The sequence below is a fragment of the Meleagris gallopavo genome, chromosome 28, assembly GCF_905368555.1.
Source record: "Meleagris gallopavo chromosome 28, MGAL_WU_HG_1.1, whole genome shotgun sequence".
Taxonomy (NCBI): Eukaryota; Metazoa; Chordata; class Aves; order Galliformes; family Phasianidae; genus Meleagris; species Meleagris gallopavo.
Window position 1 is genome coordinate 1,913,043 of NC_139431.1, and position 22,582 is coordinate 1,935,624.

At 48.3% G+C, this 22,582-nt stretch overlaps 1 protein-coding gene across 11 annotated transcripts in view; it reads left to right on the forward strand.

Moving 5' to 3' along the window:
* Positions 1-22,582, forward strand: part of NFASC (neurofascin) — a 77,528-nt gene that overhangs the window by 20,709 nt on the left and 34,237 nt on the right. For 5 of the 11 annotated variants that reach the window (XM_085210498.1, XM_085210503.1, XM_085210508.1 and 2 more), the window contains exons 2-16: positions 8,939-9,103; positions 10,881-10,898; positions 11,178-11,283; positions 11,523-11,719; positions 12,431-12,553; positions 12,753-12,923; positions 14,534-14,584; positions 18,479-18,590; positions 19,160-19,344; positions 19,474-19,605; positions 19,867-20,010; positions 20,493-20,604; positions 20,701-20,867; positions 21,247-21,394; positions 22,036-22,160. In XM_085210498.1, coding sequence (XP_085066624.1) covers positions 9,010-9,103; positions 10,881-10,898; positions 11,178-11,283; positions 11,523-11,719; positions 12,431-12,553; positions 12,753-12,923; positions 14,534-14,584; positions 18,479-18,590; positions 19,160-19,344; positions 19,474-19,605; positions 19,867-20,010; positions 20,493-20,604; positions 20,701-20,867; positions 21,247-21,394; positions 22,036-22,160 — 1,885 coding nt within the window. In that variant the 5' untranslated portion in view covers positions 8,939-9,009. Of the gene's footprint in view, positions 1-8,938; positions 9,104-10,561; positions 10,700-10,880; positions 10,899-11,177; positions 11,284-11,522; positions 11,720-12,430; positions 12,554-12,752; positions 12,924-14,533; positions 14,585-18,478; positions 18,591-19,159; positions 19,345-19,473; positions 19,606-19,866; positions 20,011-20,492; positions 20,605-20,700; positions 20,868-21,246; positions 21,395-22,035; positions 22,161-22,582 lie in introns of those variants that run through there. The other 6 variants (XM_085210502.1, XM_085210505.1, XM_085210507.1 and 3 more) reach the window with 4 other exon arrangements.

A 22,582-nucleotide genomic window follows, 5' to 3' on the forward strand; every position in this document is an offset into this window, starting at 1 on the left:
AAACCAGTTGATTTTTCTTTCCATTTTCCAATGCTGTTGATTGGGTATGGATATCACCTGCTATTGGTGACACTTAAAGACCAAGCACCAACCTCATCCTTCTGTATGCATAACCTTTCAGTATTTTCAGTCACAGGAAACAAGTAATTCGCATCCTGTACTCAGTCCTGAAGGTTAAAAGCAGCTTTTGTGCCAACTTAATTATGTAGAAGCCACGTGCTTCTACCAATTAACTTGTTACAGTTTTGAAGGGGTCTCAAAAAAAAAAAAAAAAAGGGCAGATGGAATGACTGTGCTGGCAATATTCACGACTGCGTGCTGAGGGTGAGAATTTCATAGGGAGTAATGCAAAAACGTGCTAGGAAATGTGCAAAGGCAGCTCTGCTGAGGAATGCTGGGTGGTGTTTCCCTTCGAGGCCTGAGCAAAGGCTGTTTCTTGGGGGTAATAAATAAAGTGTGAATTTGATGCTGTAACGGGTGATGCCGTGCTGTCTGTCGTTGAAGGCTGTCAGAGCTTTGGGGCTGTGGACAGATGGTGGGAATGGGGCCAGCACAGCGTTGTGGGTGGGTGGGAGGTGTGTAGACCACCGACTCCACCTCACCAGCTGTTGCTATGGGAGGAAAAGTACCTAAAATATTATCAGTGGGATAACGAAGGAGGAAGGAGGAGTGAAGGAACTTGCAGGAAATGGGCATCCCAAGTGGGATCTGCAACGGGCCAAGAGGTTTTATTGGAAGTGCCCACCTGAAACCCAGCCTGGATAGAGAGGTGATTTTCCTTGAGATAATGGGCTGAAAAAGTGGATTTCTGATATTCATTTTGCCCTTCTTGGAAAATCATTACAAGACACTTCACCTTTTTCTGTTCTATTCTATAGGCATAACTTTCAGTGAGGGTTTATAAAGCCATGGCAGGCAGGTAATGGAGCTCAGGTCCCCTGCCAAGAGCTCACTTACATCTCAGTGAGTGGCTGAGGGAGCACAGAGAAGAGATAACGATTCCCCTCCTGTGATTCCCCATCTGTAATCAAGATCCACGTGCGCACAGGGCAAGGAAAACTGGTTACCCAGCAAAAGAAATTGCAGTGCTCCTGAGAAAGGCAGATTTGGCCATTCAAACAGCCTTCCAGATAACTTTGTGTTTTTATGTAATATTTTAGAGAATTGCTGTGTCTTTTTGGGTCCCCTCTCATTTTTTTTCCAAACTGTTCTGTGTTGTAGTGCTGTCTAAAGGCTGTACATCAGAGATCTCAGGGATGAAATGTCAGATTTGTTGCTGCTTTGCTCTGTCACCACTGTTGAAGAGCCTGGGGTTTGAAATTAAATGTCAAAGGCGCTTTGCAGAACATGGAAACCAGATGTGCTCCTTTCCCATGTGTATGGGAAAGACAGAGCAGCTTTATTACCTACAGTGACTCTTTTAGGGAAATTTATGTTGGGAATGGAGCTGAGACCCAGTGCAATGACGTGGTCCTAGTGAGTTGTGCTCCGTGCAGCTCGTGTCTCTGGACTCCCCTGGGTGATGGATGGATGGATGGATGGATGGATGGATGGACGGACGGACGGACGGACAGTGCAGTGCCCACACACCATGGCTGTCTGTAAGGTGATACCACAGCTTGATGGCCCTCAGCTGAGCCAGTGTCTGTAAATACAGCTCACTTACAGGATTAATCATCAGCAGGTGTGTTCCCATCTTGTTGGTGACACCTGCATGTGATCCAGTTACAGACCTCGCAGATGGAGACAGGAGATAGACGTGGAGGTGGCTTGGATGAGAAGACTGCTCCTAAGGCTGGTGATTCCAGTGCTGTTGGGGACTTCCAGGTTAGCTGCCCTGAGCTGAGGGGAGCTTGGGGATGGCGTCCTGCAGATTGGGAATGAAATTGTGCCTTTCCTGGATGTTTCCATCGTGACTGCCCTGGTGATGCTCTAAGGACAGCAGAAGGAACCATCTCAGGATCAGGAAGCAGAGAAGGGATAGAAATTTTCTGTTCAGGATATGGGAGCCTCTAAAGGAATAATGTTGGAGTTGCCCAGGAAATGCAAGTCTTTTGTAGCAGAAGAACAGCTACTAATTTAGTAATAAGTCATGGGCTTAAAAAGTCTTTTTTCCTTAAGTGTAGATAGATGCCGTACCCCCCCCAAAAAAAATGCTTTGACTAAAATTAAAGACTTAGTGCTGAAGTCCTTCTCCACCTTTGAATACTGTAATTTCTAGCAGGGAATGGGCAGCACTGAGTAAAGCCCTCTTTGAGCGCATCCTGAGCTGCAGCCATCACTCCAAAAAGGTCCCAAGCCTGCAGGGCTCAAGGGCTGAATGTGAATCTTTCTGTGGTTTAGGGCTGAAAAGCTACACTGGGTGCATCTCCTTTTCTCCCCTGGAATTCAGGGTTTGCCTTCCTTCTGCTTGTGCTGCTTTGGGGTCTCTGGGTTGGGGCTGGAGGGGGATGGAAGGGTTGATATCTTCTTCTCAGGCTCCTCAGTCATCCCAAGTGCCCAGGACCTATGAGAGGTAACATGAGATGCAAACACCAATTCTCCAATTCATTTAGCACTAAAGTGATTTCCTGGTGTAGAAGCAATCAGGGGTTTTTAACCCCTGGGCATCAGCACACGGCCGATCATCCTGCTTTGCTTCATTAACCTTTTTCTTCTGTGCAAAGAGAGAATCCTTCTTGTGGTGTTGGGGCGTGCATATTTGTGCCAAATTGCATCATGTCACTGGCTGCTGCCATGCGGCTGAGCAGGACAGCTTAACCTGAGTGACACTGCATGGGGACAGCTACCACGGCATGGGATGGCTTTATTTATTCTTCAAGGGATGCTGTGGGCTCTGGGAAACCCCTTAGCGTGGTCAGGTCTAAGCTGATGGGGGCCTGAGGGTCCCTTACCCACCTGCGTGACCAAAAACAGGTTTGAGCACGTGGTGCAGACCCCCCAGATCCCTGTGTTTCTGGACACTGGACAGACTTATGTGAGCCAGAAGGGAAAAGGCAGATTTTCCCAAGTGCTTGCTATTTATAGCTATTGCTGGGTGATTAGCTGTTGGCTAATTGCTCAGGGACAGATGCTGTGTCCCTTGGATGGGTGGCCAAGGGACACAGCAGGGTAGGTGGTAATGGTGTGTCCCCTGTTGCTCTGCCACGCATCTCCTGAGCAGCGTGGGATGGAGAGCCCTGGAAAGGAGCTTTGCTGTGCGTGGGGGGGATCAGAGCTCAGTGGTCTCAGGTCTCTCTTGGGGGCATGGTGGTGATGGGTTGACAGCTGGACTTGATCTCAGGGGTTTTTTCCAACCTCAGTGATGGTTCTTTCCTGAAGCTAGCAGGGAGGTTGGCATTGCCACTGGTTGGGTTTGCACATGGTGCTGTTCCACTGGGACATAACACCCCAGCCTGGCTCTCACAGGCACCACGCAACAGCCAGGCTGGGTTTGGTGCTCAGAGCCTCTGCCTTTTTATCTCAGCTGCCCCATCTTCCCTACCCATCCCACCACAGCCCAAGGCTCAGCCCATGCAACAACGATGCTCTGGAGCATTAGCTTTCTACTAAGGGCAACTCCTCAGAGCTCTCTGCTCCTGCTAGTGACAGGATCAGCTGCTGCCCCACGCCACGCTCGTGGTGCTGGCAAAGGTCACATCACCATCATCCACAGACAGCTTCACACTTTCATGTTTTTTCTCCACTCTCGGTGACCGCTTTGTAAAGGTTAAGTGCTATTTTCTGATTAAATTCAGTGCTCTGGTGTTACAGGCTTATTTCCCACCCACACCATATCTCATGCGTGACCTTGGGGTAACACTTAACCTCCCTGGACTCGAGTCACTCTCTGTAATAGAACTACAGTATTTTCTTACATTACCAAAAGGACAGAATGATAAATTAATTCACATTTATGTAGTGCTGAGATACGGTTGTGATAGATAAAGAACATCTCCCTGGAGTCATCCATGCTTTCAGCAGCCCTACGTGAGAATGAATTACCTTCTGAGTGCTCTGTGCAATGCTATGTTTGCTTCCACACGGTCCTGAGGGTACCTGGCATGTGCAAGGTGGATTTTGCCACCTGGGACAAAGGCTCTAAACATTGGGGGATGGGGGATTTACAGCCTGGAAGGCAGCAACCTGAAAACCCACCCAATATATGGTAGGGGGAACAAAGCAAGAGCGGGTCCTGGGAAAATGGGTTCTTCAGTTGCTGTTGGGGAATCAAGAATCACATGCATATATTCCCCCTAAATCAATGTTTTTCATTATCTGAAATGAAAAGAGCTTTCATTTGTGGAAACATTGCTCTGTGCTATTCAATCAGTTTTAATTAAGCGACTGAGATGCGTTAAATTGTGCTGGAGGAATCTTCTTGGGAACACTAGCTGCTCAAGTTTTACTACTCCTCTTACAACCATAAATAGGGATAAATGCCTAATTGCTACTGAGAGTGTTCTGCTGGACCTAATGAGCTGATCACAAACAATCCTTCGCTGTGGAATAATTTAATTGGATTTGACTCCAGCCAGAGATCCCTGCGCCTCACCGTGCTGTGAGGGGCTGAGCTGGGGGCCTGCAGGGAAGGAATTGGTTTCCATTGCTGCTCAAAGGTCCCATCTCATTATCCTAGCCCTTCCGTGTGGTTGTTTGTACTTAAGGGAAATTCTCCAGCTCTGCTTTTCTCCAGAGAAGAGCAAAGCACAGCAGTGCAGTGAGGCTGGGACTCCTGGAGTGGGGAAGGACATTGGTGTGCTGTGGGGACGTGGCTTGGGAATGCCTCCCACAGCCAGGGCTTGGCCAGAGCAGGGTCAGACTGCCATCCCAGAGTCCTCGAGGAGCTGTGCATGTGCTACTGCCCACAGGGAATCTGTTCTGTGGTGGGATCATCAACCTCACATCTTCACTGAGCATTTTGAGTGGTTTATGAATGAAGTGCTTGGTTATGTTGTGTGTTTTAATTATGGATGTATGAGCATTGTCTTTCCACCAGCAGAAACTTGAGAGCGTGAAGCTCTCCGCAGAACACACAGGGAAATGAGCAGTGATGGCACCTGGGCAGGTTTGGTTTCAGCAGCACCCAACTTCCCAGCACGGCTAGTGGGAGTGTAGGCAAATTGCAGCCACCTGGTGGGGAATTGCCCCTGCTGATGGGGACAGCAGGGCTCCACGGAGCCACAGTGGGCTCTGCTGAGCTGCATTAGCACCCAACAGCTCTCTGTACCTCCTCTTGAATCCGTGCAACCCTTGGGCAGTTGCTTAACTGCTGCACTGTTATTCCAGATTTGGCTCGTTTTGCTATGGAAAGCACAATTCCTCTCCAAGCCTTTAGCTCCCATCCTGGTCCAGCAGAGTTGGCTGCTGCTATTTGCTCCCATCAGCTGTGTTCTCAGCCCTGGAATGAATTGTCCCATCAGTTTATCCACCATCCCCAGGTGTGAGTCAATTTTTTTGCCTTCTTGCTTTGAACCCTTTCCCTCTGCCTGCAAAGAGGAAAAAGGCCTTCAGTTTCACAGGCCCTGCCCTGGGGTTCGTTATCCTTTTGCTCAGTGAAAGATGTTCACTAAACATCTGAGGGAGGTCTGGAGCAAGATCAGGGATGTATTTCCCAACCCAGACTAACAGCTTGAGAGTAGGACATCAGGGAAATGTAAAGCAGCAACAAGTTGAAGAGACCTTCTGAACCATGAAGGAGTACAGGGGTAAAAAGCATCTGAGTCCATCCTGCTTCTGCCTTGCCTACAGCTAGAGGAAAGCAAAGCTGGGACCTGGATTTGCCCATCCTCTTCTACAGCAGCATCGCTGGATGAGAGCTGTGTTCCAACTCAGGTATCTCCCATTGTCAGACACTCTCAGGAACATCCCCAGACACCCATTGCTATGGGCCCCATCCCTCTGTTCTGGGGCAGTTCCCTTGCTGCCCACATTCCCAACAATGCAGGCTCTGTTCTGCAGCGCCCAACCCCAGCAGCCCACCTACACACATGGGCACGGCGACAGATTTTGTGCTGCTGCACCCACAGCTGCCCTGGAACGAGCCTGGCTGTTGCTCCCCTAAAGGCAGGGATGATCTTTGGGGCGTGCTTTGTTGTGAGTTTTGTTATTTGTTCACGTTTCTTTGGATTAGCAGTGCTGACAATGCTCTGCGTGGATGCAAGGTCACACGTGCCATACAGGCTGTCCTCCCTGAGCCATTCTCATGTGGTCCCCACTTTGCTCTCATGTTGCTCTTCCCTCTTCCTTTGGTCTAGATCAGCTGAGTCCCCATGGCTCTCATTCCCCCAGTGCAGCACTGCTGCAAATCTCCCTTCTGATTCACACAGCCCTTGTTTTTCCAGTCCAAGCACACGTGATGATGGGTGGGATGTATCCATCAGTTGGATGCGCAGCTGCCTGCTTTGTGATCAGTGTAAACTCCATGTAATCAGTGTTTGGACTCAGTTATAGATTTCTATAATGGCTTAGGTTGGAAAGGACTTTAAGTCCTGTTTGCATTTCCATTTAATGCACACATGTATGTAGACATCTCCCAAGCCTCTGCCAGGATCCTTCTCCTTCATGTCACAGGCATTGCTTTCACTGTGGCTGATCTCAAAGCAGCACTTAGAGGTATTCAAATGCCTGTTGCCTTACACTTTATATCCGTGAAGGAAGCAGGTTTTAAAGCATTTTGTGATGTTTTTTTTTTGTGTGTGAAATACCAGTATGTGAGCATAGGAAGGATGCTACAAATCTCAGCCTTACTAAATATCCGGTTGCAGTATTGGCTGCTTTAGTTTGTAAGTCAAACTATTGCTTAGTAACAGAGAGGCATAAAACCAGCTTATCCATTACTCACTTTAAGCTGAAACTGGAGAAATGAAGCGCTCTAAATAATGAAGACCACAGATCACAGTGATATCTTCCCTTAGACAGAAAGCTAAAGAAGTAATTTGAAAAGCCTCGTTCAGCACGACCTGCTCCCTGAGGGCTGTGGAAGTCCTGGACATGACTTTAATTACTGACCCGGCCCTATAATTATTTTGTCCTTCAACTGTTTTTATTGCAATGACTGGATTGGAAAATCCTTTAAGCAAAAAAAAAAAAAAAAAAAAGAATCAAAGTAGAACTCCCCTCTGAGCCCCTTTGCAACCCATAATTTGGTGTAACGGGGATGCAGAGGGCTGGTGACTTCGCTTGGGCTTCAGCCCAGGGATGGGGACGTGTTCTGGGCTCTGATTTGGATCATCCTTGAGATTCAGATGTGTGCACAGGGTCAGGAATGCTTCATGGTGAATCTTTAGGGCTGAACATCTTGCTGTTAACACTTCAGAAATCTTGGGCTGCATATTTGGTCTGGGAAGGATGCGCAGGGTCCTCCTTACCCATGCCTTCTAATTTAATAATCTTTCAGACATCCCAGTGATTCCAGGGTGCGGTGCAGGAGCAGCATCTCCTTTAGGCAGAGCAAAACCCAGCATGGATGACAAAACACTGCCCGTTCTCCATAGGGGCAATGGGAAAAACGTTCTCAGGAGCTGCCTTGCACTGGCTGTGCCCCTGCCTGGGGTGCAGGAGAGCAGTGCAGGCCATGTGTCAGGGCTGTTGGCTGGCTGACAGCTGTCAGCTTGGCTCCCTGCAGTACCTATCACCGGCTTCTGTCTGTTGTCCTGAGCCCCCTCCCTGCCACATCAGCCTCATTCGGGCTCAGCAGCAGCAGCCCAGGCTGGACTGATTTATATTTCATGACCTAGGTTCTCCTTGCTTGCCAAATGGCCTCTGTGCTGCTCTCCTGTCGGTGCCGTCCCAGCACAGTGCAGGGCTGCATGGAGATGGGAAGGAGCAGCACTGAGGATTTTCCACTGTTTGCTGCCCTGGCGTTGTTTCTGCTCTCAGCTGAGAGCTGTCTGGATGTCTGCTGCCCGGCTGTTATAGCTCTTATAGCTCTATTACAGACAGAGCTGTAACTCAGCTGCGATGCCACCTCTGTGGTGCAGAAGCCTTTCTAAGGGGAATTTTATTGTACAGATAGGATAATTCATCCTCCTTTTCTACTCTCTTTTAATCTGCAGTTTGTCTGTGGGCTTATTAACAGCCAAATCAAATGGATGTCTATGGAAACTCCAAGCGATGTGCTGCCAGTCCCTGCGGGCTCCTGGATGTGTGCAAGGGTGAAAGCATCATCCCATTTCCTGACCCCACACAGCCTCGGAGCCCCGTTGCCTCCTGGAAAATAGAGGCCAAGCAGCTCATGAAGAGATGCTGCATTTGTGCTCTGCTCTCGTTGGTCCAAAAATATTCCCATAGTGTGTAGCAGGCAGTGCTGTTTTGGGAAGGGGAATGGCCATCAGCAGTGCTGGAGCACCTTTTGGGCATTCGTTGGCTCTGGGGTCACAGGCAGTTCTTCCTTCAGTGGAATTCAACTCTTTGTTTGCAGTCCAGAATGAAAGCTGGGTTTTACTGTTTGTTGGGTCTCGTGCATGAAATTCAGCTATGAGCTTCCTGACACCTGGGCAACATCATCTGGTGCCTGTTTCTGGTTTAGAGGTTTGCAGCCCTGCCCACGGTGGTGTGGTTGGTAGGAGGTTGTCTTTGAGGTCCCTTCCAACCCAATCATTCTATGATTCCGTGGTTCTGCGTTTCTATGGTTCTGTGAAACAGCAAAACATCCTTCTCCTGTGTGGTTCTGCATTCACTTCTCGGGGCAACTTTGCAACATTCCTTGGGAAGAACTCAACAGAGCTCTGGGGTTTGAGCACAGGTAACCATAAAGACTGAACAAAGAATGCCTTGGAAGGACAGCGACCATGGGCTGGGTACTGGAAACATGGCCTGGAAACTAATTCTGACACCATTAATCTCCTTAACCCTCTGCACAAATATTTTCAGATTGCAAACTCTCTGTCCCCACAGTTGCCAGGAAGAGAAATGCAGGACATAGCTGTGCTGACCTCTGCCTTTTCGTGTTTTGCAGGTGAGGACCCAACAGCCATCAGCTCTCCTCGGGGGAGGAGGTGAGGTCATAGCATTATCCTGATATCCAAAATGGTCCTGCACCGCCACCAGCTCACCTGCGCAGGGATTGCATTCGCTCTGTGCCTCCAACACCTCATCAGCGCCATCGAAGTCCCTCTGGATTGTAAGTTCTGATTTACTCCCTCTAAATCTGGGCACGGTGGGGATGGGCTGATGGTTGGGTTGTATGATCTCAGTGGTCTTTCCCAAGGTCTATGATTTTATGGTTTCCTGCTTGAAGGGCTGCGGAGGCAGAGTGAAGGAATACACGCACCAGGCATCTCTCCTGCTCCAACCAAACATTTAGGATATTTTTCTTTTTAAGTCGCATTTCATCCAGAAATCCACCTCAATTGCTGACTCGAAAGCTGAGCAAAGGAACTTGCAGCCACCCGTCAAAAAGGGGCAGAACACCAAGCTGGTAGAGAAGCTGGTAGAGAAGCCCATCCCCAGCAAACTTTTAGCCCACAGACTTAAAGTGGAGCATCCCACAGTTTTTGTCTCTGTTGGGACTTTTGGTTAAACATGAGACATGAGTTGTATTTTATTACGTTTTATTCAGAGAGTTTGAGGATATAGAGTGAGGAGGAAGGGGACAAGGGGTGATGTTTCTACTAAACAGCATCTTCAGGCCGGTGTTTGGGAAATGTATGACTTGTTTGAGTGCACTTGGGATGAAGGTTTGTACTGAGAGCGAGCTGCTAAGTCATGGCTCAGAGGCTCTGTTCCAGCTACACGTCTGGATACCAGTTTCATAATTTCTCTGTGTCCCAGCTTCCTCCTGTACAGGCTGTTAATAATAATCAGCCTGTAGCTGCAGGGAATCTATTCTGACAGTGCAATGTACAGAAATCCTCCAGCGAGCAGTGCATTAGTGGAAAAAGCACTGCTTTGTGCTGCTGTCTGTACTTGGGCTGAAGCACCAGGGTTCTTTGGAAACAATGTGGAGAGAGTGGGAAAGCTCTGATTTGCTGAGGGGAAAGTAAATACTTGTGCAACTGAAAGCTTGGGGTGGGGGTCCCAATGCAACCTCTTATCTATGCGAGACTTGAGTGTGAGTTCCTGCTCTACTCCGCTCTGAATGAGTGTGGATGAACATAATTTTGCTCCCTAGGGTCAGCCCTTGAATGGGAACACGGCACTCTTGATCCCAACTTGGGAATTTGATGAGATGAACACAGCTTGGATGTGCAGGCAGTCAGTACATAAATGGAAGCCAGTTGGGCATAACTGAGTAGGTCTGCAAACAGCAGTCTTCTGCTCTTTCTTGTGCTTTTCTGTCAAAAAAGAGTGATTTTGATGCTTACACGTAACATGAGCTTAGAGAAGTAAGGGAAATGCTGACAGCTGGTGGAGAACTGCTGAAGACAGCCTGTCTTTGCAACTCACTGCTTCTTCAGTCTCCTCCCTGCTGCACAGCATGGACTCACAGCAGAGCATCGTCACCTCCAGCACTGGAGATGCTGGAGGATATAAATATCTATCTATCTATCTATATATGGGATAAATACCTATATGTCTACATATGGGATATAGATGTTGGTACACTAGAGTTCATTTTATGCCCTCTCTGCACCCCCAGAGCTCCCAGAGGCTGCACAGGCAGTTAGCAGCTAACAATGACTTGGACTCAATGGTCCTTATGGGTCTCTTCCAACTCAGGATATTCTATCATTCTATTATTCTCTGAGTGCTCAACAGCGTCTCCTGCTATATAACTGTAAGTAGGTGGATTAGAACATGCTGGAATTGTTAAATCAGTTGTATGTAGGATTTGCAGACCCTACAATAACAGTGTTTTGTTTTCATGTTTGTGTGCATAATGTGTGTTTATCGGGGTTAGCCCTTCGATTAACCCTTCTTTCTTCTTTTTCATTATGCTTGCACTTTGGAAATAACAGCAAATATTCAGAGTGAATGTAAGTGCTGCCTTCTGTGTGAACATGGTGGTGTCCTCTGCATGTCCAAAATGGCATGAGGGGTTGGGTCTGGTGCCAACTGTGCTTTGGTGCAAGGGATACGTGGTGTACAGGGCTGGTGACAAATAGCATGCACTTCACGCTTGCTTGTGGTTTTGGAGGTCTTTGGACCACAAATTGGGGAAAGTGTCAGAATCCTGGTGAGATCTGCTGCAGGAGAGCAGAGAGAGGCTTCTCCCTCTCATGCAGCTCATCTCACTGCTGCCATTTGCTTTGCAGTGCCTCAGCCCCCCACCATCACCAAGCAGTCTGTGAAGGACTACATCGTTGACCCCCGAGACAACATCTTCATTGAATGTGAAGCCAAAGGGAATCCTGTTCCCACGTAAGTGCCCCGGAATTGCTCCTGTACTTGGAGCTCTGTGGTTTGTCAGCACTGGTTCTGAAGGTTGGGATTTCTGGGCAAAAGCAGATCTGAGTTGGCCACGCTGTCCCCAAAGCCAGCATTACAGATGCCAATTGCCATTGATTTAACTGCTTACTTGCGTAGCCCATCTCTTCCAGGCTCTTTCCAGGTAAACACACCCCACAGTCACCCCACACATCTCTCTGCCACGCTTACAGCTTTTCCTGGACACGGAACGGGAAGTTCTTCAACGTGGCAAAGGACCCCAAAGTGTCCATGCGGAGGCGGTCGGGGACGTTGGTCATTGATTTCCATGGAGGTGGGCGGCCTGACGACTACGAGGGCGAGTACCAATGCTTCGCCAGGAACGATTTTGGCACTGCACTGTCCAGCAAAATCCACCTCCAGGTGTCCAGTGAGTAAGCACAGTTGTGTGGGGTGAGCACCAGAAACAAGACTCAGGAAGTTCCACGGTTCTACGGATGCTTTGTAGTAGAAGCACAGATAGCATCCAGTGGTCAGACATCCCAGCCTGCTTCGTGGTCTTTAAGGTCACTTCCAACCCTGTTATTCTATCATCCATTGCCTGTGTCAAGATCATAGAATCATTAAGGCTGGAAAGGATTTCTAGGATCACCGAGTCCAACCCCAAGCCATCCCCACTGTGCCCACTAACCATGACCCCCAGTGCCACATCTCCACTGTTATTGACCCCCTCCAGGGATGGTGAGTTCACCACCTCCCTGGGCACCCTGCACCAGTGCCTAACCACTCTGAGAAGAATTTTTTCCTGATAACCAACCTAGACCTACCGTGGTGCAACTTGAGGCCATTACTTTTAATCCCATTGCTGTTACCTGGGAGAAGAGGCTTACCCCCCCTCACTACAACCTCCTTACAGGGAACCGTAGAGAGAGATGAGGTCTCCCCTGAGCCTCCTCTTCTCCAGACTGAACCATCCCAGTTCTCTTAGCTGCTCCCCATAAGACTTGCACACACAGAAATAAGGCTTCCCTCTCTGCATTGAGGCCATTCCATTGAAACCAGGCCAAGTCCAGAGGGAAGGGAGGAGATCTGCAGAGTGAATGCCTACCTTTCTCATGCAGTGCTGTGATTCTCGTGGCAGGATCTCCCCTGTGGCCCAAGGAGAAGGTGGATGTCATTGAGGTTGACGAAGGTTCTCCACTCAGCCTGCAGTGCAATCCACCTCCTGGTCTGCCTCCTCCTGTCATCTTCTGGATGAGCAGCTGTGAGTTGGGGAAGCCCTTTCCATCATGAACCCTCACTCCCTTCAAGCACCTGCAGTGTTAGTTTGAAATAATTACCTTTGGAGTCATCGTTGCCAGTTTACAGCTTGGTGGTACCCACGCGTGGTTTAAATTGGGAGTTCCTTTTTGCCTTCACGTGTTCAGGAGGTCCTGGTTAACTGAACGCCTCTTCTCCTGCAGCCATGGAGCCCATCCACCAGGACAAGCGTGTCTCCCAGGGCCAGAACGGTGACCTGTACTTCTCCAATGTCATGCTGCAGGATGCCCAGACTGACTACAGCTGCAATGCACGCTTCCACTTCACCCACACCATCCAGCAGAAAAATCCCTACACCCTCAAGGTGAAAACCAGTAAGTGTCATGGTTGTCAGCCAGGATGGAGCTCTGCCAAACTCTTGGGTAGGGTTCTCCTTTCAGTCTTTGACAGCTCTGAGTCCTACCAAAGAAAAGAGTGTCTTCCCTTGTTTTGATCAGGATAAGAGTCTGGTTAAGAACTGATGGGACTCAGACTGACTTCATGGTTTGTTCCCTTGCAGTGCCCCAGGGCTGCAGAGATAGCTCAGTGCGGGTATTGCTGAGATTCTGAGATGGACACGGATGGTGTATTCCCTCCATCTTTAGGGAGAAGTGCAATATCAAGTGATTTTTCCTAATTTGGAAAGCTGGAGATAGCCGTGTTTTGCTTCGGGTTTAGGTTTGTGGGGACGCCCTGTGGTGCTGCATGGGGGGACTGAATGTTTGTTCATTGCTGACAACAAGTCTTGGGTCTCACCATGACCAGGAGCTGATGAACAGTTGTGGGAGGTGGGAGCAGGAGGAGCAGAGCCTTAGGGGCCTGGGGACATTGGCTCCCAATTCATCTGTTGCTTAATAGGAGGTAACACTATTAAAGCATTCTGATACCTGGACTGAGGTGTGATGCGAGCAGCAGGTTGAGCTTGGAGCATTCTGCACTTCTGGTGTAACACCCTCTCCTTGTGCAAAGCACGAGAAGTAGCAATACAAGTACTACAAATGGGCACTTTTCTAATGGTGAGGAAGGTGTACATGTAACTCACTCTGATTACTTGTTATCTGGTTGAGAAGCTGACTGAATAATGCCAAAATTTGCCTTGTACTGAAGGACTGAACCCTGAATGAGCTCAAGCTCAAAGAGGCAAGCAAAACCACGTGTTCATTTGGGTCTCAGACGTTTTCAGCCTGGTATATTGGTCCAGCTCCAGAAAAATAAGTGAAAGAAATCCTGGAAGGATTTCCTGTAGACCATCTCTGCTATGTCTTGGGCCCCAGGCTGTGCCCTGGGTGCTCTCTGTTCTGCTCATTACCCAGTGAAGCTCTGTTGGCAATTAGCGGCTGTGCTCGCCTAGGTGTCAGCAATTGTCAATGAGGGAGAGGGGGGTGTGTTATGAGGAGCTGCTGGTTTTGCATATAACACAATTTGCTTAAATTACCTGGGAATTGAAAGGGGTTTTACAGCATATTATGCTTTTGAAGCTTAATTGTTGTTATTATTTTTATTTGTTCACCCTCTCCGTGCTTTTCTGCATCATTACACTGCAGCCTCGGTGCATCCAGCCCATGCTTTGTGCTGGAAAGAAATAGCAGGAGTATGCTTATCTCACAGTTAACTGAGAGAAAAAAATATATTTTCTTCTCAAATTGAATTAATTCTTGTCAACATTGTCTTTATACCAAAGGAAAAACACTTGGAGGAAACGTTTATGATCAAATTAGGTGATATTTATCACGCGTTTATTTGTCTCTCCATCTCCTAGGAGGAAAGCAATCTTCTCTTCCCCTCCCGCACCACTGTGCTCTGTTGCTGTTTGTCTTCTAAGGCTCTGAGCACCTCTGTTTGCTTCTGCTGCCCCGTGCCCCCTGGTCCCCATGTAGCCTCCATCCCTGTTTTCCACCACTGCTTTGTGCCGCTCGGTATGCTCACAGTCTTTTGTTTATTGCAGAGAAACCCCATAACGAAACGTCCTTACGAAATCACACTGACATGTACAGTGGTGAGTCAACAGCAGCTTCTGGAGACCTTCACGTTTGTAACCTCCTGTGCCTAACCCGACTGATCCCGTGCTAACCCAGCGTGGGCTGCGTCGGCAGCATCCCCGTGTGCACAGCCCTGATGTGTGCGTGTGGTCCTTTCTGTGCTTTGTCCCCCAGACGTCACAAAAAGCGGGCTGGGAACAGCCCAGCAGCCCAAATCCTCTCCGAGTTTTGACATCTTAAAATGATAGAGGGCTAAGCTAATTAATTGGATACTCCGAGCTCAGCTCGAGAGATATTTGGGTTAATAGGATCAGGGCTAAGTGGGAAAGCTGGTGGTTGACTCCACTGCCTCATCCTCCTGATTGAGATACAAGAGCCACCATCCCTCTTTATCTGCATTCAGAAGGAGCACCTATTGTGCTTGCAGCCAAGCATGGGCATTGACCATTAGGAGGAAGAATCCAAATGTTTGGTTTTCCAGCCATTCGTTTCTTTGTGGCATGGTTATACCTGTACTCAGTGCTTTTCCACTTACCCCAGCAAGGAGGCTGTCACTGGAGGCTGTGTGATCAACACATCCCAAAGCCATAGAATCATAGAATCCTTAAGGTTGGAAAAGACCTCAAAGATCACCAAACCCAACCATCAACCCATCCCCAACATACCCACTAGCCATATCCCATCAGCTGTTGTTCTGGCACATGATCTCACAGCTCCTGTGAGGAGCTGGGAGGTGTTGAGGAGGTGATGGGGTGAGCCAGGCAGGGTGGGTCTGCATGGGGGAATGGAGCACACTGCTCGGAGCATCCCCAGGAACCAGTGGGCTTCCCTCTCTCCCCATCTGCCATTTCTTCCTTTCTGTGCCACGTGAATGTGTGTTCAGGTGGTGCTTAGCAGCTATTGGCCTCTTGGTTTTTGTCTCTGCTTCATGGTTTGCCTGGGAGCAAAGCCCAAGTTCTTGCTGCCTCCAAAAGGTTGAGATTAGCCAGATCTTACATTGCAGTGTGCTTTCCTCTCCGCTTTCCTCTCCGCTTTCCTCTCCTTTTTCCTCTCCTTTTTCCTCTCCTTTTTCCTCTCCTTTTTCCTCTCCTTTTTCCTCTCCTTTTTCCTCTCCTTTTTCCTCTCCTTTTTCCTCTCCTTTTTCCTCTCCTTTTTCCTCTCCTTTTTCCTCTCCTTTTTCCTCTCCTTTTTCCTCTCCTTTTTCCCCTCCTTTTTCCCCTCCTTTTTCCCCTCCTTTTTCCCCTCCTTTTTCCCCTCCTTTTTCCTCTCTTTTTCCCTCTCCTTTTTTTTTTCTTTTTCCTTTTCTTTTTCCTTTTTTTTTTTTTTTTTTTTTTTTTTTCAAAACACAAGGATTTCTCCCTTATTCCTCACATACTTCTGCAATGGGACAACGTTGGGGTTTGGGTGAGAGGTTCCTCTGGAAGCTCTGAGCGTGAAGCATAATTGGAGGAAGTGGGGGCAGCAAATGGGCTGGGCATGGTCTGCAACACTCATAGAAATGTCTGCGAAACAAGCAAAATTAACATCAGTGTGAATTCCATAAACGAAACGATGCCTCAATGAGAGGCACGTGGGAGGAGATGCCTTCCTGGTGGGCACACGGTGGTGGGATCTCCTCTAAACACAACATGCAGCTCCTCCAAGCAAAAAGCAGCGTGGATGGTTGTGTTGTGGAAGGAATGCCTTTATGTTCTGGTGTCTGCAGTCCTCGTGGGTTGGGGTTGGGAGGGGGTGCCTTCATCTCCTGCTGCGTTGGTGTGTTGAGGGAAAAAAGAGGTGAATGTCAGCCAGGGAGATAAAAGGTCTAGAATGATTAATTGGGGATTTCATTAGCTGAAGTTCATCACCTTCTTATGGAAGTAAAAGTCTCTTGTCCTTTTTTATTTGTACTTTTTTTGGCAAATCTGTGGGATGTTTTCAAGCCGGCAAGCGGGACAGGAAGCGAGAGATGGATGTGTTGGGATGCACGTATTTCTATTATTGCCTTTAGCAGAAACAATCTGCGGGTTGATGTACAACTTGATGTGCTGTCAGGTCAAGATTTGGGGAGGGGACACCTGAAAGTTTCTGGAATATCCCTTCTGCAGCTGAATGGGTCCAATTCCACAGAGGTGGGGTCAGCAGCAGGAACACATTGGAAGCAGAGCACATTTTTGAGCTCTGCTTCCAGTGAATAGCCATAGAATTTATTCTTCCAGTCCATTCCACCCAAGCGGAGGAGTGAGATGTTGCTGTCTGACAGCTTCCAGCTGTAGTGCCATGAGATCAGAGCTGGAACTTCTGCCCCAGATCATTGCTGGCCTCTTCCCATTAGAAACAGCAAAATATTTACTTAAAGTGCTGTGCTAAGGCAAAGCTTATCAGCTAAGCAGTGTTGTCATTAGGTTTATTAAACAAGTGGATAGCATACTAATTTATCTCCCTTATGTTTTAATGTTCATCATTAATATATGGCTCGTAAAATTTGGCTTGCGCTGCTGCTTATCTCTTCTCGTTATGCCCCAAGCAAATGGTTCGTGGCAGGAGTGAGGCATATGGCCCATTCACATGGGCTACATGTTGCTGGCAGATAAAAGCCAATATTCACTTATAAAATGATTGATAAACACAGACCTGAAATCTCAGCACTGATCTGCAGGGCATTACATGGGTGGTGATCCTAACCAGGAAAACCAGCATCTCCGAAGCAGGCGAGCAAACAGCAGCACGCCTGCCCCTGGTAATCCATTAATCAAGTAATTAACTAACCCTCTGACGAGCACCTCCTGCTGCTAACATGTGGGTGTGTGAGAGCAGAGTGGTGCGTGAGTGTGGCTGCTCCTCAGTGATGTGGAGTCAGTCTGAAGGCATGAGTTCCTTCCTGTTGATTTATTACTATTATTAATTTTAATTTCTCTTGAGGGGCCTGGTCACGAGCTTTTCCTGATTGAGTTCCAAAAACAGTCTCTGCTCTCTCTCTCCCCTGTTTCTTCCCAGCCCTTTTCTTTGTATCAGAGCTCAGAGATTTCCCAAATAGCTCGTTTGGCTAATGAAGCATTTGGGCCAGCAGGAAAGAACCCCAAGAGCCCGCTCCTGCCCCAGGGTGGGCTTTCCCCAATTCTCTATTTGCCCAAATAGATTTTGTCAGACCCACCCATCTCACCCCATATCCTAATCCCATAACCTCCATCTCTGCTACTGCTGCTTTCGAGACCATCTCATCCCACTCTGTCCTCACTGATCCAGATCTAGAGTAATTATTCCATTTATTAGTGGAAACTATTCCATTAATATTTTTTTTTTTTCTCTCACAAAGAGACCTCCATTGTGTGTATTTGTAGGGAGCTGTCTTGTCTATCCCTTGGTTGTCTTCCATTAAACTTTCCTGTCCCATCCCAATGTCTTCAGCTCTTCTCCATCCCCAGACAGCTCCCTCCTTTTGGGCCCAGCAGCTCCCAGTAAGAGTGGGAACCTACGTGATGCTGCCAGAGCTCTGGCATCCTCCATCCCATGGGGATCTCCATGGCTCAGCTGTCTCATGTCCCTTCTTGTGCCCATTTGTCACTATTGTCCTTCACTAAATGTTCTGTCCATCAGTGTTTTCATGTCTCATCTGATTCCAGCCCTATGCTGGAGGTAGGGTGAGCAGGGTTGGTGCTGCCCTGCCAGGGATCTGGGCTCTCTTGGTGCCCCATCCCCATGGTTCTGCTTTCCCAGCCCATCCTTTTTCTTCTTTCTTCTCCCTGCCTGCCAAGCATCCTCTCTCCACTACGTCTTCTTACCTTAAAAATGACTTTAAGCCCTTCTTTAGTTTCCAGGTATATTTCTGGGTAAGTCCTGTTGCTGAACCCTTCCAATGCTGCAGAGAAGGAGAATTTAAAAGTGCTCTGTTTTTGTTTTTTTTTCTTGATTCTCTTTCCTGCTGATCTCAGCCCGAGGGGTTACAGAAACAACACCCAGCTTCATGTACCCATACGGGACCTCCAGCAGCCAGATGGTGCTCCGAGGGGTGGACCTCTTGCTGGAGTGCATTGCATCAGGAGTGTATGTACCATGATGGGAGCGGGCGGTCACAAGGAGCCCCATGAGGTTTTCTCGTAGCTTTAATGCTGAATTGCTGGTGAAAATACCCCTGGGGGAGCGTGCCCTTCATTTCCTATTAACTGCTATTAACAATATTCCCATAACTTACTGAAAGGGTAGGAGCGTGAAAGCAGCCAGGAGAGCTGCAGCACTGCTCAGAGCAAGAAGTATCTTCAGATACTTGCTGTCCAAAGATGATGCCCCATTAATTTGTCCTTACAGTGAGCTGCAGACCTCTTGGGTGCCCCTTTAGCACACTGTACTAAGTGCAGGTGAGGATGTTTGTAGCATGTGTACCAGTAGAAGTGTCCTGGGCATGGGGTGGGACTTTGGCAGCACTTCCCAGGCACAAGGTAGGATAAAAATCCCACTCCTCGCCATCTGGTGATGCTCAGGTCCTGGTAGAGGGGCTGTGGTAGGTAAGAGAGTGGCCCAGAGGTCTTTCTCCTTGGGTTTAGAAGGTTTTAAGTGCAGGATTTATATTAGGAAAGTTGTCTTGCAAGAGCATTTATCTCCTTCCCTCTCCTTAGACCAGCACCAGATATCATGTGGTACAAGAAAGGAGGTGAGCTCCCAGCGGGAAAAACCAAGCTGGAAAACTTTAACAAGGCCCTTCGTATCTCCAACGTCTCGGAGGAAGACTCTGGGGAGTATTTCTGCCTGGCATCCAACAAGATGGGCAGCATCCGCCACACGATCTCGGTGAGAGTGAAGGGTACGTCACTTTTATTTCACCGTCTCCTTCATTTTCACAGCCAGAAATTGAGAGGAGAGCTTGGGATCTCTGGAGGCCATCTGTTCCAGTTTGCTCTGTGTGTAACTGTTCCATTTGTATGTCTTAAAGCTGCCCCGTATTGGCTGGATGAGCCGCAAAATCTCATTTTGGCCCCTGGCGAGGATGGCAGGTTGGTGTGTCGAGCCAATGGGAACCCCAAGCCTTCAATCCAGTGGTTGGTGAATGGAGAGCCCATTGAAGGTGAGCCAGGAAGAGTCTGCACCTCCTATATGAAAACATGGCCAAGGGACTCGTGGCTGACCATGGGAGCCAGAGCTGCCACTGGGGCATTGGCTTGGCTGAGTCATGGCCAGCTGAGCTGTGTCTCTGGAGGCACATACCATGCCACTGTCTCTTTTTATCTGGGCTGAGATGTAGAGATGCGTAATAAAATGCAGAGTCTTGTGAGTTTTAATTTAAAATTTCATAAAAAGTGTCCTTTCTGTCTTCCTTATTTTGAAGGTTCTCCACCCAACCCGAGCAGAGAGGTGGCTGGAGATACCATTGTGTTTCGAGACACGCAGATCGGCAGCAGCGCTGTGTACCAATGCAATGCTTCCAACGAGCACGGCTACCTCCTTGCCAATGCCTTTGTCAGTGTCCTGGGTAGGTGCCTGTGTGGACAGGTGAGCCCTAGTGCACATGGATGAGGAAGGAAACTCTCCAAAAGAAGTGACCATCAGAATCTAGTGGCGTGTCAGCTCATGAAACGCTTTTCCACCCAGAATGGTGGTTAATGCTTCCATTCTTGTGGAAGATAAATGCCCTGTACTCAAATTTCCTTGCAAGTTATCCCTATATCCTCTGTGCTGTTAGCTACTCTGAGGATGATGTATGCGAGTATGTGGCCTCTGCAATGAGGCTTCAGGGTGAAAGTTGGTGGCCATATAGCAGCAAAGCAAGGGTGAGCCACCACTGTCGGGGCACTCTGTTTCACGGAGCGAGGTTGGAAAGGGGGTGGAAAAGCTCTGTTTAGTCTTGAAAAGCTCAGTGTAGAGCCGTAGAGTCATAGATTTGTTAAAACTGGAGAAGACCACTAAGAGCATCGAGTCCACTCATTCAATAGCTGTCATCTTTGATGTTTGCAGATGTGCCACCACGGATACTGGCCCCTCGCAACCAGCTCATCAAAGTCATCCAGTACAACAGGACCCGGCTGGACTGCCCCTTCTTTGGCTCCCCCATCCCCACCCTGCGATGGTAAGGAGTGTAGCACATCCCCTGCCCACCCACAGGGCTGGGAAGGCGGTTTCCTGCTCTTTCTTCCCTTACAACAGTACTTTGTATGGCTGTGAGGTTTAAGAACGGCCAGGGGAACACGCTGGATGGAGGGAACTACAAAGCACATGAGAACGGGAGCTTGGAGATGAGCATGGCTCGGAAGGAGGATCAGGGCATCTACACCTGTGTTGCCACCAACATCCTGGGCAAAGCAGAGGCCCAGGTTCGCCTGGAAGTCAAAGGTAGGAATACAATGAGCTAAGAGCAAAAGGTGCTCTTGGATCACTTGAATCTTGAAGCTTAAGCTGTGACGTGCTGTATGCACTGCAAAAAGAAACACAAAAGATGCATCGAGAATAAATGATGGCACTAAAACATATTCAGAATCTTTTTTTTTTTTTTTTTCCCCATTGAGCAAATTTTTTGCTGAGACAAAAAAGTTGGTATTTTTTCAAGGATTCAGTGGTTTGTTAAATTAGTTTGTTTGCAAGCATCTGTATCAGAGGCGGGTTAGAGGCAAGCAGCTGTCGTGCATGCTTGTCCCTTCCAAGTGACAGCAATCTTATGCTTTGATCAAGTTCCAAGCTGACATGCTGATACTTCCTTTGGGGTGCTTTGCAGACCCCACCAGGATTGTGAGAGGCCCTGAAGATCAGGTGGTGAAGAGGGGCTCCATGCCTCGCCTGCACTGCCGCGTGAAGCACGACCCAACGTTGAAGCTGACGGTCACCTGGCTGAAGGACGACGCTCCTCTCTACATTGGGAACAGGTCTGTGATGAATGCTTCCATCTGTCTTCTCACCAGGATTTTTATTCTCCCACTGCAAACTGTTTCAGGAGGCACCAGGGATAATAAGGACAAACACCGAGTTCCCATCTGGGCGACGACGGCTGTTCTTGATACTTGTAATGTTATTAGCTGAGGATAATACTGAGGCTGCCTAGCAGTTAAAATTGACTTACCAGTAAATCAAGACATCGACCTTAGGCTTTATTTACAGATATTTTAGGACATCTTGATAAAAACAGGCAGGTTAATAACAAGCTACTCCAAAGTTAATGTTTATCTGTGCCAATGGTGTAGCTGTAATTTCCTTTCCACATCCTGAATCACTTCTTGTGAAATAATGAGATGTCATCACAAGACATAAGCTGGTCAGAGGTCAGCCTGCTTTCCCAAAAGTGTGACTCTTCCAGATAAATACCAGAGCAAATTCACTGGTTCTTCAGAAAATGAGGTTTCCAAGAATAACTCAATGCATCCCCAACCGATAAAATCTTCAGGCCAGAGATGTACTCCTCTTCTCTTTGGACTCTTTTGTGTATTTTATCAGAGAACAGCTCGTCTTCAATCCTGCTCCTTAATTCTCTTTGGAAGAGTTGTGTGATTATTGCTTTCATCCCTTTAAGGATGAAGAAAGAAGACGATGGTCTGACGATATACGGCGTGGCTGAGAAGGATCAGGGTGATTACACCTGCGTGGCCAGCACGGAGCTGGACAAGGACTCAGCTAAAGCCTATCTCACCGTGCTAGGTAAAGCTGTCCTCCCAGTGCACTCAGTTCTTCATTTGTACTGCGGGAGGTTGATTTTTCACACCAAAAGGTTGATCTGTGGGCACGGGGCTGTCCTCTAAAGCAGAGATGATGCTCAGTTGCTGGCAGAGCAATTATTGGGTTGATGCAGGACTTGGCAAGGATGTGCAGCCCAATCTCAGCCTCTCTCAGTGCTGTTGGATGCGGGTTGAAGGAAACTTGCATTTGACACAAAAAGAAAAGCAGTTATTACATACAGCTAAGAATATCCAAATGTGGCCTGGTGAGGATCTGTGAGATCGGCCCTACATTTGCAAGTGAACTTATCTGAATCTCAGGGTGCTGACAACCAGGGGGGTGAGTGAGCCGCTCACAGCCTCGCAGCTCCCCCCCTTTTCAACATCAGGCATGACAAAACCCGA